Source organism: Leuciscus leuciscus, assembly GCF_965113295.1.
Source record: "Leuciscus leuciscus genome assembly, chromosome: 14".
Classification (NCBI taxonomy): Eukaryota; Metazoa; Chordata; class Actinopteri; order Cypriniformes; family Leuciscidae; genus Leuciscus; species Leuciscus leuciscus.
Window position 1 is genome coordinate 11916787 of NC_138738.1, and position 17610 is coordinate 11934396.

Here is a 17610-nt window from a genome sequence, read left to right on the forward strand (position 1 = left end):
TTAACTTAATTTTCACACAGTACAGATGGATTATTCTGCAGATGTATATAGTAGTTTTGATTATTTCATGGTGCATTGTTAGTCATTAGGGCGATTTATATGTTTTCCTATTCTATACCTTTTGGTCCTTGTGGTCTGCTTTGAGGTCAGTGGTCATTATCTTAAAATTAGATTTGATTTAGAATGCTTGGGTGCTGCGCCACTTACTTTAATCTGTTTATTAGTCGTGTTTCCAACAGTGTCCATGTCTTGACAGTCTTGATAGGGGCGAGCGGTCCATATATGCTGCGAATGCTTCATTCCCAAGCCATTCGTGGACTCACACATTAGTATTAATACTATTCCAAAATGAACAAATTTCATTGTTTGAGGTGTACCATAAAGCTTACATGATAAAATCTTGGTAATATATATGTAACTGTCATTTATTTATTTGCCAATTCTTCGAATCTGCCAATTACAGAGGGTTTCGTGTAAGCAGATCCACAAACACTCTGTTGTTATGTATCATCATCATCATTGTCCCGCATTCTCATTGGTTTGCTCAAATATGGGGGATTTCTTGCGCAGGGAAAGCTGCAGTTGCTGTCAGATCTCCATCAACGAAAATCACGTTGTATTTGATATAAAACTAAATAGACTATCAAATGGGGGGGAAAAGTCATAACTGATACTATTTTCATAGTATTTCATTTTCTCCACAGCGAAATTAATTTTTTACGAAAACTGTTAAAGACAGTAGTTGTGTAGACCTACTGTAACTATCAGAGGTCATTAATCGATATTCTATGCATTTGTTAAAGACACTAGTGGCGGTGGCAACATAGAAGAATTATTAAAATACAGTATATTTTGCAAATGGCCCTTTCGCATGTCGTGCCTCCCTCAACTCAAACATCACAATCACAGCTCTTATAGTTGCTTGTGAAGGCATGTCTCAACAGGTAAATGTAGGCTACTTTCAATAAAAGGTCCAACATATTAAGAATACTTTTAGCTGTTTTGCTATGTGTCATGAGAGTAAGCAACTGAGTAGCTAACACTCTGTGTAGAGCGAATGCGAGAGTCTCGCTTATAATAAACCCATCCAACGTATCTGCAACGGGCACTTTTTTTGACATGACGCACCATCCAGAATACCCTGTTTAAGATATATATTATGTACTGAAAAATGTTATGGAAAATTGTTTACTGTTGAACAGAAAGGTACAGAAACATTGTTATCTTCTTTTATTTAATTTCCAGATATATTATGATGTATTATTATTTCCTTCTTTCACAAAAAAAACTACTCAATGTAAATGTTAGGTATATGAACAAATTGACCCTGAATTCGTCTACTCATGAAAACAGAAGAATATTTTACATTTTTAAATGTAAAATTTTATATCTATTATACATATTTCAGTTAGTTGAAACCACATAGGAAAATACCACCATTTAATATGACTCATTCATTTTGCTTTTCCATGTCAAAAAATGAAAAGTGAGTAAATTTAGTGTGAAATCCAGGTTCAAAAACCAGCAAATCATCCAAAATTCATGGAATTATTAATTAATTTTAATTAATCATTAATCTTCGTAGAATGTTACTCATGCAATTCACTTTGAAACGGTGATACTATCGGAAGCAGGAATTTCCTTGCTTTTAAAAAAAATGCTACATACAGTATATATGAGCCATATTTTTGTAAATTAGGCTGCAAAAATTGGTAATTTGGAAATGGGATCAAAACCTTGAAGACATCAACATGACTGCCCATGTTTACATACATAGCCTGTTTTGGTATGCAGCAATTTGGCAGGGCCAAATTTGTGTTCTGTGTGGATGAAAGTCCTAAACGCAAGTGTTTCCAATTGCTAGTTATTGTCCCTGACAGGTACTGTAACCTTGTCTCTCTATAGTGCTGATGGACACAGAGGGCCTGAGGGGGCATAAGAGGGCCAGGAATTGAGGGTCCAGGGTAAGGTCTCTGTTAGGACTCTCTTGTTCTTTTACAGGAGTTCCTCTCTCTTTGCCTCCTTACTCTCCCAAACTGCCCTGTTACCCTAATGACTCTCAAATGGTCTCGTCTGTACAGTACACGGTTGGTGTTTGTACGTATTGTGTGTATTTTGTGTGTACAAAGTACAGTGAATGTGCTTCTAAGTTTGTGCACACCTCTTCTCTATATGTGTCCCTTCACCTCTGTTTTTTGTGTTTCTCAACCACAAGTTTCCTTCCAGGTTTGCTGTAAGCTGCTTTTCAAGCTTCGTCTGCCTGCGATATCAAAAATGAATCGCACAATAAGATCAAAAGTGCAAACATTTGGGTCGCCCAACATACAGTACCTATGACTGGTTAACCCCATGTTTAACCTGAATCTCTCTCCTTCTTTCTCTCTCTGTTGTTGAATACACATATATGCATACATACATGAGCAAACCCTTCTATATGTATGTATATATCTGTTTACTGCCTCTCCAGCTCAGTGTCAAAATAGGGTCCTCTCTCTTTCTCCCCGACATCCTCCTTGACTCTAACACTTTGGCCCATCTCTTTCTCTCTTCCTCCCTTCCTCTTTCTCTCTTTGTATAGGTGTCTATAGTCAGCCTTATAGCTAATGCGCTGGGCTACTCAGACTTGGGCCCCATAAAGTCCCTGAGGACTTTGAGGGCTCTCAGGCCCCTGAGAGCCTTGTCCCGGTTTGAGGGCATGAGGGTAAGATCCAGGGCTGCCTTATGCATGCCAGTCACTCTGTGAGAACACGACTGCATGCCGAAAACCACCATTGTGCAGAAAGCAAAATCACAGCTAAAGAAGAATAAGCAAACCTACCAGGATTCTGGAAATCCACATGACATTGTTTTGGCTAAACCTATCCTTCAAGTGCATGTATTTGAAAACTCTTCGCATGGAAAACCTTTTCAACATTGCGTCATGATGCAGCTGAAATATGAAGATTTAGCTTCCTTTTATTGATTTGTTTGATGTCTGGAAGAATAATGAAATTCATTTTCCATTCAACTGACATAGAAAATAATCTTATAGCAACTTTTGGGGAAACTTATGGTTTTTAGTGAGAGAGGATATTATATGAAGCTGCCTCATCACAACCATTAATTTATTTTTTTCAGTTTTTTTAATTGGGCTAAGATCGCTACCATTCATGCAACATTAGTCAAAGGCCTTTTTGTGATGTTTCAAACATCCAAATGCCTTAATGGTTCATTGTTTCTCTCAAAGTACCTCTGTCATTTGCTCAAGTCGTCCTCCAGCCTGAACCCCAGTTCCCATGCTCTGTCTTCACCATGCTCTTTTTTGCAACCCAATACTTATCCATCCATTCCTGCATCCTTACTCCAGTCATTAGCAAATACTGTGGGGAAAAAAGACACAGCTTTCCTTTTTCTCAGAATGTGTCATTTATAATGTATTCTGATTAGGCAAAGACCTTTGCCGGTAGGTCCAGATGACCATATTTTAGGGTTAAATATCAAGAACATGAGCCAGATCGTTAGATCTAACAGCATGTTAATCCATTAATCTTATTGGATTTTTATCCATCAGTTTTCCTCACTTAGGAGTTTTGTGTAACAAACCTGTTTTTCATTTATGTCAAATAAGTTTGTCAGTCCTTGAAGCCAAACTTTAAGGACTAATAGGTAATGCAAAGAAAAGCAACATAATTAGACAGCAGAATGGTTTCTTAATTGTTCATTAATCAGTGAAATTTAGAATTTGCATCAGATTTAAAACTAGATTATTGTAGCCTAATCTTTTTTTTTTTTTTTTTTTCACTCAAGTACTTAATTACTGTTCTTTGTATCCACTCAGTTGTTCATAATCTGGTTTCATCTCTTTGCATCGCATATCATGAAGAATGCATGTTCTTGAAGGTGTAAGCAAAAAGTCATGTTCCCCTCCGTGGTTCTGTCGTAGCTAATCTCTGAGATTGCATAACCACCTCATTGGCATCCTTTTGATAGATTCATACACTTATAAATTTAAGTTGCACTAATTTATGAAGGCCTGAACTGAACTTTGAGGACCCTGATTTGTGTAAGGATCACTAATTAATAGGTTTGGAAAACGAAAATCGATTCCAATTCTAGAATCGGATACTTAAAGGTCAGGAATCTGATATTTGTAATACAATTTAAATTTTGATTCCGCTTATCGATTGCGGTGTGCAAATTCTAATGTGATTTCAAACCATTTTCAAGCTCAAGAAGACGAGAAAGATAACTCAATTCGGCATTCGCACCGAAAGCTGTTTTCTTTGCGCACACATTCTAAGCATACACACAGAGAGACGCCTCTCACATAGTGCCCGATATTAAATTGAGTTCTTGTGCGTGTCTTCTTGCTCTTGAATGCATAAATACACACAAAATTCTGTCAAAATATCCTCGTAAACACAGTCGGTTTTGTCTTAATTGAACGTAAACAGTTGAGAAAGAAAAGGCATGTGTAACAGTATATTGGATCCTGCATGAGGTCTTAAAGTGACACCAGCCAAATAAATCTGCTGCAGACTGTGTCATTAACATTAATCAAAGAAAAAGAAAATCACTCTGTGATCTTGACTGAATGATTCTTATAAGGATTAATCTATATTTGATTTATTTAAAAGGCAACTATGCAGTGTTATTTTACATTTGATTACAATTTCTGTACCTGAACTCTGTTCAGTTGTATTTTTTTGTTCTTATTTTATTACTGTTTACTTGTCTTTAATAATGTTTGAAATGTACAGTATATTATTTAGTCTAGTTGTTTTTGCTGTGGTATTTTTATTAAAACCATAAGAAACTGTTATTGTTCTTTAGGCTGCTGATTTTTTGTTGGCTGCTGATTTTTGTGCGTGGAAATCAGCTACAACTAAATGTTTTGCCAAAAGACACAGAATAAATATATTTGATATAAATGTTTGACTAAATGCTTTTACCTTACTGGAAATTGAAACCGGGAATCGATAAGAATCGGAATCAATAAGCAGAGGCGGAATCGGAATCACTAAAATTCAAACGATACCCAACCCTACTAATAAGTTAGTAAAAATCATGGACATGATTAACTAACTATGTGGGGGTGGGGGGGCATGGCTGTTGCTAGGATTGACGCCCTGCATGCACTGTTACTGGCTGAACATTTTGACATCACGTAACCAGTGTGCTGACATCTCAGCTTTTCTGTGTACCATAAATGAGAGGTGATTGGGAGGGTGGGAGTCTTCCTCTACAACAGTGGTTTTTAATCCTGGGTCCTGGGCTCTGAACATTTTGTATATCTCTCTTATCTGACCCATCTGACACTGGACCAGGATTGAAAACCACTGCTCTACAATGTCTACCTTTACATTTCAACCACAAATGGGATGGGTAGTTTTCTCTTAATATCTGGGTTCTTTCATGACACTAAGCAGTGTACTGGTATGGCAAGAGAGAAAAAATGTTTGGCTGTTATGTATATATGAGCAATAATAATTCAAAAGTGGCAATGGTCTACAATTTGAATTCCACATGTCCTCAGGATACCAGCATTGTTTTGCTTCTGCTTGTTTCTTTACTACTTGACTCACCATTGTCAAGCATGAAATTGCTACCCATTCATATTTTTGAAAACTCAAATTACTTAAATTTTTTAGAATTCTGGATTCTTTAGATATTATAGCATTTATAATAATACTTGTATCCAATCATCTGAATGGGTAGGAATATTGACTTATTGGCAAATAAGGTAGCAAGATAGTCGTGATAAGCAAATAAGCAAAGCATGTGATATTCAGCATGCAACTGAGAATAATCAGTGCTGCTCTCCTGCAAAAAAAAAAGAAAGAAAAAAAAGTTAAAATTTCACTTTAAATAAAACATTTAATCAAACACTAACAGTAAGAGTTGTATTGCATTTTGTATGTATTACCATTGCCATTTTAATGATCACTTTGTAGTTGTTTTTAACCTAAAGCTTTAAAAAAAAAGCGTATTCATTTATATTTGGGGGATCAAGCCATACCATTTTACATCTTAGTGCTGTCATCTTTAGAATCTACATTCATTTATAATATATTTGTGTGTATATTTCCATGCTCTTTAACAAAAAAAAATTATAATTTGACTTTTGAGTAATTCATTTTTAAGAGGTCAAAATCTTAGGAGTAAATCTTAAGTATAATCACCTCTACCGCCTTTACCTTTTCGCAAACTTATATTAGTGATACTATATTTGCATGATTGCATTGATAATACTGATCAACAAATGCCTATATAATACAATTTATTTGCTGTTACTGAACAACAAAAACTAGATATTGTTCCAAAAGAGATAAGTTTACCTTTTTGAGTTTGACTAAACGTGTAGAGGCTTTTGTAGTAGAGGAAAATTGGATTGCTTTCAAAAGAGCTTGGAGACATCCACATTCCATGTTTAACATCTGAACATCAGAATAGCTAAATTTTGCTCTAACTTTCTCTTTCCTTATCTCTCCTTTTCTTTTTCTTTTCTTTCTCCCTCTCAAACACTGAAATCCATCCCCCCTTCATTGCCCACATCCCCCAATCTGTTTTTTTCCCCTCTGTAGGTTGTCGTTAATGCTTTAGTGGGTGCCATTCCCTCCATTATGAATGTGCTGTTGGTGTGTTTGATCTTCTGGCTGATCTTCAGTATTATGGGTGTCAACCTGTTTGCTGGGAAGTACTATTACTGCTTCAATGAAACTTCAGAGGAGTATTTTAAACCTGACATTGTCAACAACAGGACAGAATGCTTTGCTCTCATCGATAGTAACAACACAGAAGTTCGCTGGAAGAACGTGAAGATCAACTTCGATAATGTAGGCGCAGGTTACCTGGCACTCTTGCAAGTGGTAAGCCATTGTCTTTAACCACACACATCTTTTGTGTGTCAGTTGTTTGAATACCATGATCCAAGTTCTTGCTCAGGGAACACAAATCTCTTAATCTGCTCAAATACAGGGGTTGGACAATGAAACTGAAACACTGGCCAATATAGTGTTGAAGGTTTCATGCCTATATACATGTGGCCTTGGTTGAATTAGCAAAGCAATAGCACAACTGTATATCAAATATTGCAATCCACACAACACAATTTGAGACATATCTGGGTTCAAAAGAGGACAAATTGTTGTTGCATATCACGCTGGCTCATCTGTGACCAGGACAGCAAGTCTTTGTGGAGTATCGCGAGCTATGGTGTCCCGGGTAATGTCAGCATACCATCGCGAAGGACGAACCACATCCAACAGGAGTAACTGTTGACGCAAAAGGAAGCTGTCTGAAAGGGATGTTTAGGTACCAACTCGGATTGTATCCAAAAAACAAAACCACAGCTGCCCAATTAACTGAAGAATTAAGTGATGTTAATTAAGTTAGTTGAAGTGATTCAGCATCAGTGATGGTGTGGGCTGCAATATCATGGAATTTCCTTCTGTGCTTGATGGGGGCGTCACTTCCAAGGACTACCGAACCATTCTGGAGGAACATTTGCACCTAATGTTTCAAACATTGTACCCGGAAGGAGGTGCCATGTATCAGCATGATAATGCACCATACACACAGCAAGACTTGTGACAGAATGGTTTGATGAACATGAAAGTGAAGTCCCATGGCCCGCACAGCATTTTTGAGCCACTTTGGGGTATTTTGGAGGAGCATGTCATAAAACGTTTTCCTCCACCAACATCACATAGTGACCCACTGTTCTGGAAGTGGAATGGCTCAAAATCCCTCTGGCCACTGTAGAGGACTTGCATTTGTCATTCTCAAGATGAATTGATGCTGTATTGGCCACAAAAGCCAATACCATACTAAAACCAGGGTTTTCAGTTTCATTGTCCAACTCCCTGTACATAAACTCTTAAGAGGATAAACCCAAGTAACCAAATAAACACATAGTTCATAAGCATAAAACAATCATAAAGAACATTAATTTCTGCAGCTGTGCATGGCTTTGAGTTTGTTTTTTCTCCATGTGACCTAGGCCACATTCAAAGGCTGGATGGACATCATGTATGCTGCTGTGGATTCCAGAAAGGTGCAGATGTTTTATAGTTACACACTTTATCAGCTCTATATTTCTTTATAGTTTTACACTACTGCATTAGTTCAAGCGAGTCACTTTTTGCATATTGTTGCTTGCAGGTTGAGGACCAGCCCATCTATGAGGACAACATCTACATGTATATTTATTTTGTAATCTTCATAATCTTCGGCTCCTTCTTCACTCTAAATCTCTTCATTGGTGTCATCATTGACAACTTTAATCAACAAAAGAAAAAGATAAGTGTTCAGTCTCTTTTTCACCTCTACAAAGCTGACTTCGCCCGAGTATCTTCTCTATTCTTTGCACTTTCGCTCTTTGGGCCCTATCTTACATCCGGCACAACGCAAGTGTTTTTTGCTAGTTTCAGTCCGACGCAGTTATAATTTTCACGTCCTGCGGCACGTTGTTTAAATAGCAAATGCATTTGCGCCCATTTGTGCGCCGCGGTCTGAAAACGAGGTGTGTTCTGGCGCATTGTTGGCACGTTGCTATTTTGAGGCAACATAAATAGACTGCGCCATTGACCAACTGAAACCTGGTCTAAAGTCAATGGCACAATATTTTTTTGGTTATTTAATGAGCGCGTTAGTAATGTGCCCCTATAGGCGGATCCACAATGTGTGTACACTCTGCTTATTAAACACACAGGGATGCACAGCAGCACACAAACATGCCAAATATTTAAAATAAAAGGATTACAATGTAAAAGATTATTATTGTGTACATAAAGATATGGTGGAATCCGGCTTGTCCTGTAGATGGTCTGCTTGCGCACTTTTACCTCACGCACGAGCAGTTCCGTTTGTGCTCTGGAGATCAAATTTTGCCATATAAATAGCGAATCTGCCATGGCACGAGCACAACTGGCATTTAAAGGGAATGGGAGATGAGACTCTGATTGGTTTAATGTACGTAAATCCCAAAACACACCCATTACTCATTATGAGAACAGGGAAAACCCTTTAAGACCATGACCCGCCGACCATTTTTCCTGTTGTTAAACTAGCAAAAGTGGATTCGGACACGCCCTAAGTGAACTTGCGCTGTGCGCTTTAGACCATGCGCTTAGATCGTTAAAATAGGGCCCTTTCTCTCTGTATTCCAAGTTATCTCCTATTCTGTCCATATTTTTCTAAGACATGCTTTCAGTTAAGTGCTAAATGGTGAAAACTAAATAAATAACAGCCTCAGGCCAGATTTGACTAAACAGTGCAAATTAGCATGGGAGCGCAATTCCCCCCCAAAAAGTGCCGATTGGAGTGCAGAGTTCTGTTAAAGTTTAAAATGAAACAACACAAGCCAGGTCATTTCCATAATGACCAACACAATGTACCAAGAGAGGCACAAATTAGCATCTGGTTTAAGACATGCTTTTTTGGCTGTTAAATAATGGCGCAAATACCAGTAAATTGACTGGTGCAAACCTTACACTGTGTCTGAAAGGGAAACTCCTACAAATGCATATGTAATAAGGTCAGCTGCAAAAATAACCCTGTTCACGTATTTTTAGCACTCATTTTTATTGCGTGTCTTTAGTAAATCCTGACAGTAGTTTTTTAACGCCAAAAGAGGGTTTGCGCTGGCACAAACTGTTAGTAAATCTGGCCCTTAGTATTTTATGCTGTGGGTCTGTATGGACATGTACCCCATTTGAGCACATATGGTTGAGCAAGATTATCAGGTTGTAACCAGTCTTCTTTTGTCCCTATACTTTGGAGGTCAGGATATCTTCATGACAGAAGAACAGAAAAAATACTACAATGCCATGAAGAAACTGGGATCAAAGAAGCCACAGAAACCTATTCCTAGACCTCTGGTATGCATTTAGATCTGGGAAATCTTTTTAGCAGCAAAAATTTGTGATAAAAGTTAAAACAGACAATTTAATTCAAAATTGACTTTTGGATAAACCACTGCATCCAATTAGTATGACAGAACACTGTTTTTTACTTTATCTATGTCAGTGCTACTTAAAAAAACAAGTTCATTGGCTGCTCCCATGAACTGTCCAGTGACAGACTATAAAAAAGCATTTGGCAAAAGGATAAAGAAAATGTTCAATGTAAATGTTTTTAAAAATGCAATTTAAACATTGCTTTAAAAATGTGTTACTTTTAATTTGTATTTGCCTGTCATCAATTCTTTTTATAAATGTATTCTTTTATTTGTTATATTAAACTATATTTTTAACCATTCATTAAACAGTTTTAAATGTTTTTTATTTTGTCAGTTTACATTTTTTTATTTACATTTGTTATTGACAACTGATTTCTTCATTTTAATTTTAAGTAACATTCCTAGTCCCCCGTACTAATCCTCCTTTCTTCTGTATTTCTTCTACTTTTCCTTTTCTTACAGAACCCAGTCCAAGGGATGGTATTTGACTTTGTCACTCAGCAGGCCTTTGACATTTCCATCATGATACTCATCTGTCTTAACATGGTAACCATGATGGTGGAAACAGATGATCAGTCCCCTGAGACAGAGAACATATTATACTGGGTAAACTTCATATTTATTGTGGCCTTCACTGGAGAATTTGTCCTGAAACTCTCTGCTCTGCGACACTACTATTTCACCAATGGTTGGAACGTCTTTGACTGTGTTGTCGTCATTCTGTCCATTGTGGGTGAGTGCTGTTTCCAAATGTTATTTTTCTTGACATATCCTTTCACATTCTTTGAGCTATGGACAATGTTGTAATTTGCTTTTGCTTCGTTTTTCAGGTATGTTCCTGGCAGACATCATTGAGAAGTACTTTGTGTCACCAACTTTGTTCAGGGTAATCCGTCTGGCTCGAATTGGCCGCATCCTCCGTCTAATCAAAGGAGCTAAGGGCATCCGGACATTACTGTTTGCTTTGATGATGTCACTTCCTGCACTGTTCAACATCGGCCTGTTGCTTTTCCTAGTCATGTTCATTTTCTCCATCTTTGGCATGTCTAACTTTGCCTACGTGAAACGAGAAGTAGGAATTGATGACATGTATAACTTTGAAACCTTTGGCAACAGCATGATCTGTCTATTCATGATCACCACATCAGCTGGTTGGGATGGCCTCTTGGCTCCTATCTTGAACTATCCGCCTGATTGCGACCCAAACAAGGAGAACCCAGGAACCACAGTTAAGGGCAACTGTGGCAATCCCTCAGTGGGAATCTTCTTCTTTGTAATGTACATTATTGTGTCCTTCCTGATTGTGGTGAACATGTACATCGCTATCATCTTGGAGAACTTCAGTGTTGCCACTGAGGAGAGTGCTGATCCACTGTGCGAAGATGACTTTGAGTCCTTCTATGAAATCTGGGAGAAATTCGACCCCGATGCTTCGCAGTTCATCACCTTTGCCAAGCTGCCAGACTTTGCGGATACATTAGAACATCCTCTCCGTGTGCCAAAGCCAAACATCATCGAGCTGATCGCCATGGACATGCCCATGGTGAGTGGCGACCGCATTCACTGCTTGGACATTCTGTTTGCCTTTACTAAGCGTGTGCTAGGCGACAGCGGCGACCTGGATATGATGCGACAGCAAATGGAGGAGCGCTTTGTGGCGGCAAATCCTTCCAAGGTGTCGTACGAGCCCATCACCACCACGTTGCGCCGTAAGCAGGAGGAGGTGTCAGCCGTCATGATCCAGAGGGCATACCGTGGCCACCTGGCGCGCAGAGGCTTCATCTGCAAACGCCGACCTGCCAACAACAAACTGGAGAACGGAGGGGCCAATCAGGAAAAGAAAGAGGGCACACCTTCCACTGCATCCCTGCCATCCTATGACAGTGTAACCAAGCCCGAGAAGGAGAAGCAGGACGACAACAACGAAGGCAAGGCCCGCAAGGAGAAAGGCCGAAACCAAAAAGACGTCAGGGAATCCAAGTGTTAAGACTGCTGCGATAAAACTCATGGACAGTGATAATGATCATGACGATATTATAACAAAAACTGTCATTTCAAGCGAATGGAAACCCTGATTAAACTATACAGATGTACAGATTAATTTCATTTAAGGGGAAAAAACAAAGCCGAAGTAACACGACAAAAAATTGTTTACAAACGTCACTGGTGTATCGAGGCAAAGAAAAGTGTTGGGGTTCCTCAAAGCTTGAAAAACTCTTTACAAGTTAAACCAAACATAATCAGCTTCCTGTGTGACACTGTTGCATCAAGACTTGATTTAAACAGAATCAAATACGAACTTAAAAAGACCGATACTTGATCAAGTGTATTTTAGAGGGCTATATCGCGCTTCAGTATGGAACTCTTCACCGAGCAGGAATGTGATAATCCAAGGAAATCTAGGATCGAATCCCATGCTTCTGAACTGCGTCGGCGAACTTTCCATGCAGAAAACAAACACTCATTCATGAAAGAAGCGGCTTCCCGAAGTGGATTGCGAAGGAGTCTGCACCGTTTCATTTCACATGTGTAAGAACTCAACGTTACCGTGAGAGTGAGCAGGATAGACATGAGTGTGGAACAAAACTAAGAGTCTGGCTGATTCCAACGGTCTCTTTGCGTTTGTTAGTGTCGAATATATTTTACATGGTCTTTACATTATTTGAGCGGCAAAAAAGGAGAAATGGGAGGAAAAAAATGAATTAACATTTAACATTTTGCCCATGTCACCCTCAGTAACTGTGTCATGATAACTTTGTTATACCTGCATCAAAAGGCTTTTTCTACATGGGCTTTCACACCGATAGGACCGGGGGCAATAACCAGGGGCCCCCAATACACATCTCCAAATGAATAATAAATTATTGTGCTTGTTCAATGCATAGAAATGACTTGCATGATGGCATGTTTTGATCAGAAATTTTGCATGAGTAATCATAGTCCACAAAACACTAATACAGACCACCACAGTGGCTTGACGATGTTTTAGGCTGTCCACTGGCTAAATTTATGACCAGAAATCAAATTTCATTTGATACTGAGAAACCCGAATTGGGCCTAAGATGCTAGACTGCATCTTCTCCTCTACTTAACATTATGAAATAGATTATCAAACATTAGGACAGAATTTGGGATTGGCTTCAGATGGTGCAAAATGCCTGTGACTAATCAGTGGCTAACGTACATTGAAACAAAGACTAGCATTGTGGCACATTATTGGAGAGGAAGGATACAAGGGACATCCCATTTTTTTTGCTGCTCAGGAGATAATGAATGGGAAAACTAAATGTTGGAATGTGTGTGAATGGAGACTGGAGGAAAATGATACAAAAAATAACACTGTAATTCCTAAAGCTTCTTATTTTATTTGTATGCAGCAATATTGCTTACCTCACCTACAGCACTACCTGCGCTGCGGGTCATATGGTAGGTGGGTCCAGGGAGGGGCAAGAGGGTGGGGTGGGGGTCAAAGTTTTGGGCATTATTAGGGGTGTAGCAAGTTGGTTGGCATTTTTAATCCTCATCAGGGGTTAGATGAGAAGATCTATAACTGTTTTGAGAAAGTGGCAGTTTTTTTATTTTAGAAAAATAGAATTATGATACTTTTTCATTTGATTTTTACATGCTATATTACTTTAAAGAGCTCTGCAGCGTGTCTACGTCTAGTCTCGTCACGGTTTGTCCCCCGCGGATCAGCCGGACATTTTTATCCGTGTATAAAGCCATCACATCTTCAGCAATGGTTTGATTGTAGCCAAGACAACAGGACAGGACTTGAGAGAGACAGCGGGATGGTTTGGCAGTCACAGCTGTTTAAGGAGAAGCCAAAGATGTTTGTCTGATTATTCGGTGTGTGCAATTTGTGTCTGGAAGTTTCTGGAATGTCTCAGGAGTGGAGCGATCCTCTCCTGCTTGACACTTTCAGACAGACTGATGCTTGTTGACTTTCCCCATTTTTCTCAGGATACAACACAGATGTATCATGTGACTCTGATGTGATCAATAAGGGCCTTCAGTAGGTCGCGAGAATGTTTGTAATATGGGGCGGAGCTAAAGCAGGAGCGCTCCCACCACATTGAACTCTCATGTAGAGAGAAGAGCAGGGCTAACTGACACAGAGCCGAGCTTCAGAGGTTTCAGGCCGTGATAAAAGTGTTGTTGTGGCATTGACGATGAGATGAGCTCCAGACTGAAAATACTGAGGGCCTTGGTTTTAAATGTGCAGTTATTCGACCCCTGGTCAGCCTTGTTTTTCATCAGTAGACCACCACACTAATGCCAAATAACCATTAGGCACTGGTCCCACAGCAGCTTACTGTGAGCCGGGCAACTCCACACATCAGTGCAACGACATTTTCAGTTTCTGTTAGTGATGTCAGCGGTTTTCCCTTACCTTTCATCTGGTGTCGATGGTCCAGTTGCTGCATGCGAGGGTGTTGACCTGAACCAAAACAAACAAACAAACAAACAAACAAACAAAAACTCTGCTCAGCAAAGCTCAGCCATTCTCATTTATGCAGCCATGCAGGCTCAACTGTATAAACAACCACACAATGAGCAAATAACAGATCATACACTCATTTAAAAACAAAAATGAATGAAAAATCAGTTAAAAAATATATTGTACAGTATAGGCTATGTTGTAAGCAGCACAAAATGCTGAAAAGTTAAGAATGAACTTTTTAAGAGACTATAAATAATGTAATATATAATTTTATTTTAACAGCATGCATAGTTTTTTGTAAATACAGAAATACTATAAAAAAAAAACTACTGCTATTAATCTAATACTGAAAAATGATTATAACCTTGATAGAATGGCTTCACTCATTGCCCTGGTCTCACTAGGTAGACTGTGACATATTTGTTAGAAGGTGTAGATTTTTTGACACACTTTTCACATTAAAGAGGGGAATCCAATATATGTTAAATGCAAAAAGTATATATAAATCTATACATCAATCAAGACATATATAGAGCTATACAACATATGTATCTATGTATACATGTATATGTACATATGTGTATATATATGCACACATATACATATGTAAGTATATATGATATGAGAGCACTGTCCTCCTCTGTGTTGACCTCTGCTTGGAGTGGAGAGGAAGCACTACTGGCTGTCATTTTCTCGCGTTCTTCTTTCTTTCGTGCAATACATTCGGTGAACGACCAAAACTCTGACCTGGCCCACACAGTGTGCGCTTGTGTGTGTGTTTGAGACGTTTGGGTTAGAGCGAGTGATGTCTGTGTGCGTGCGCGGGTCTAGCTTTCGATGCACGATGATGTACTGGCTGCTCGCTATGGCTTATGTCGCCCGTTTTTGGGAGGGGAATGCACTACCAGCAATTCATTTACACCCTGTGTGAATACATCCTACCATCTCCAACTCACATACTACGTACATATGCACTGGACGCCACATGTTCTTCCCCCATAAACCCTGTTTTCATCTTCCAGCTTAATCGGCAAATGCCATGATCTTTCAGTCCGCGTCTGAGAAAGCGAGTATGTGTGTGCGTGAGCGTGCGTGTGGGGTGGGGTTGGAGGGAACGAAGTGTGTGTGTGTGTGGCCGTTTGGTCACTTTAAATGTGTGTGATGCAGCTTGACTTAAGCTTAGCTTGTTCTTCATCTCTTAGATACACAGCAATGCAATTTGCAGTCTTAGGTTTGGTTAGGCTTTATATTATGCTTTTCTTGTCTTTGTATGTTTGTTTAAGGTGCCTTTTGCTGCCAATTTTGTTTGTCAAAAATGTAGATGATGTTGCATAAAATTCTCCTAAACAAGTGGAGCTTGTTTCAAATGAGCACTGGGAGAAAGAACTGAACTAAAGAATGTCTGTGACATCTATTAAAAAGCAAAAAAATTACAAAATAATAAAAATGAACAAAAAAAATGACAAAATACAACAACAAAAAAATTTACAAAAAGAGGAAAAAAAGAAAAGAAAAAAGAAAACTTAACTGGCATCAGCCTGACTTCATCATCAGAGATTGTCAAATAGCATGGGGTGGGAAATGGAGTGTGTTGGTCACTCGATTAATCTCTTAAAGGTTGAGTCTGTTGAAAGAGAAACAGTTTGCCTTCTGTGCTCAGCTTATGTTAATTTTCAGCCACTTCTTTTTATTTTTCTATAAATACTGATTTCTGTCTATTATTTTGTAGCATGACTGAGATGCTATTTCCTTCATTTGCTGAAAATAATTCCAAGTGGTTTTTGGTTCATAAAGTTGTTCTTATCTCTTGCCACTGATGTTGGAGAGGAGAGGGTGTGTTGCACAACCACTTGACTTAGTGAGAATCAGTGAAAGATTGTCTTCATTTGAGCACGAAACCTTTTCCAAACAATAAAGCAGCCTTCCAGTTATCCCTGAGTGCGTGTGTTTTTTGTTTTTGTTTTCTTCTGTTAATGATGTTGAACAGTATATAATTTAGGAGGGTGAAAGAGCACTCGCTAAGGCTTTTCACAATTAAAATAGTTAACCTTCTAAACCCCGAGTTATGTTTCAGTCTTTAACATGGGGTTGGAATTTATGTATTCAGGTTTGTATAAGGTCTATATATACTGCACATTCATAAACTGAGGCCTGGTTTCAGAGACAGTGCTTAGATTAAGCCAGGATTAGGCCTTAGTTCATTTAGGGCATTTATAGCTTTTAAAAGCATGCCTTAGAAGAAAACATTACTGGTGTGCATCTCGAGACAAAACAATGGCACCGACATATTTTAAGATATCTCAGTGCAAGTTGCTTTCAGTTAAAACAGCTTAAACATGCATTTTACTCTGGAAGTAGCTTAAGCCTTGTCTGTGAAACCGGGGGTAAAGTAGAATAACTGGCTGTAGCATTGTATTTCAGTGAAACAAGTATGTGAACTTAACATGTTTCCTAAATATCTGCAAACATATGGTATTTTTATGCTTTAGTAAAGTAAAAAAATACAACACCTTTAACAGTTGAGCCCAAGCCTCCTCCAAAATGTCACTTTAGAACTAGCAACAAACGAACGTTGAGTTGTTTCATTGAAGCTTGTATTATTATGAGAGAGAGATCGACAAAGCGAGTGTATTGCATAGCTGATATTCTTCAGTTCAATCTTATATTCATAATGACTATTCTTTGTTAAAGTTAGGGTAAGCGATTTTTCAAAAACACTGTTGGACATTGTTGATATTTGAATTCAATCCAAACAAACACACCCCTCTCTTCATTGTTCCGCCTCCAAAACTCACCATCCAATCCTAACCGCCCTGCTCCGGCGCTAAACACCGCACACTCTCACTAGCTGGCCTCCGCTGCGCTTGCAATCCAAGAGTGGATGTCTGTTTATCATAGCAGAAGCACAAAAAAATAATGCTTCACGAAAAATAAAGCGCAGATGATGAACGAAAAAAGAAAGTAGGCTACAGTACACAATAGTAATTACAAACAAGAGTTTGTTGTCACAGCAGCTCCAGACAAACAATGACACTCAAACCCAGTTACTCACGCGTGGAGTGGAATCAAAGCAACCTTCACATCTGTTTTCAGGCCTTCTCTCTCCAGAGCTGGAAAGCTTTTCTAATATTAAAGCTCTTTCCCAGTCATAACCCCTCATATTCCAGTGATTTCTTCTGAGCTTTTCTCTTTGTGTCTCATCTCTGTTTCTGCAGTCTTTCTGGAA

At 38.8% G+C, this 17610-nt stretch overlaps 1 protein-coding gene across 4 annotated transcripts in view; it reads left to right on the forward strand.

Annotated features, from left to right (window-relative positions):
• Window positions 1–16315, forward strand: part of scn8ab (sodium channel, voltage gated, type VIII, alpha subunit b) — a 55810-nt gene extending 39495 nt beyond the window's left edge. For all 4 annotated transcript variants that reach the window (XM_082190296.1, XM_082190298.1, XM_082190295.1 and 1 more), the window contains exons 21-27: window positions 2579–2701; window positions 6564–6848; window positions 7982–8035; window positions 8143–8280; window positions 9756–9860; window positions 10403–10673; window positions 10771–16315. In XM_082190296.1, coding sequence (XP_082046422.1) covers window positions 2579–2701; window positions 6564–6848; window positions 7982–8035; window positions 8143–8280; window positions 9756–9860; window positions 10403–10673; window positions 10771–11927 — 2133 coding nt within the window. In that variant the 3' untranslated portion in view covers window positions 11928–16315. The remainder of the gene's footprint in view (window positions 1–2578; window positions 2702–6563; window positions 6849–7981; window positions 8036–8142; window positions 8281–9755; window positions 9861–10402; window positions 10674–10770) is intronic.
• The last annotated feature ends 1295 nt before the right edge of the window (window positions 16316–17610 follow it).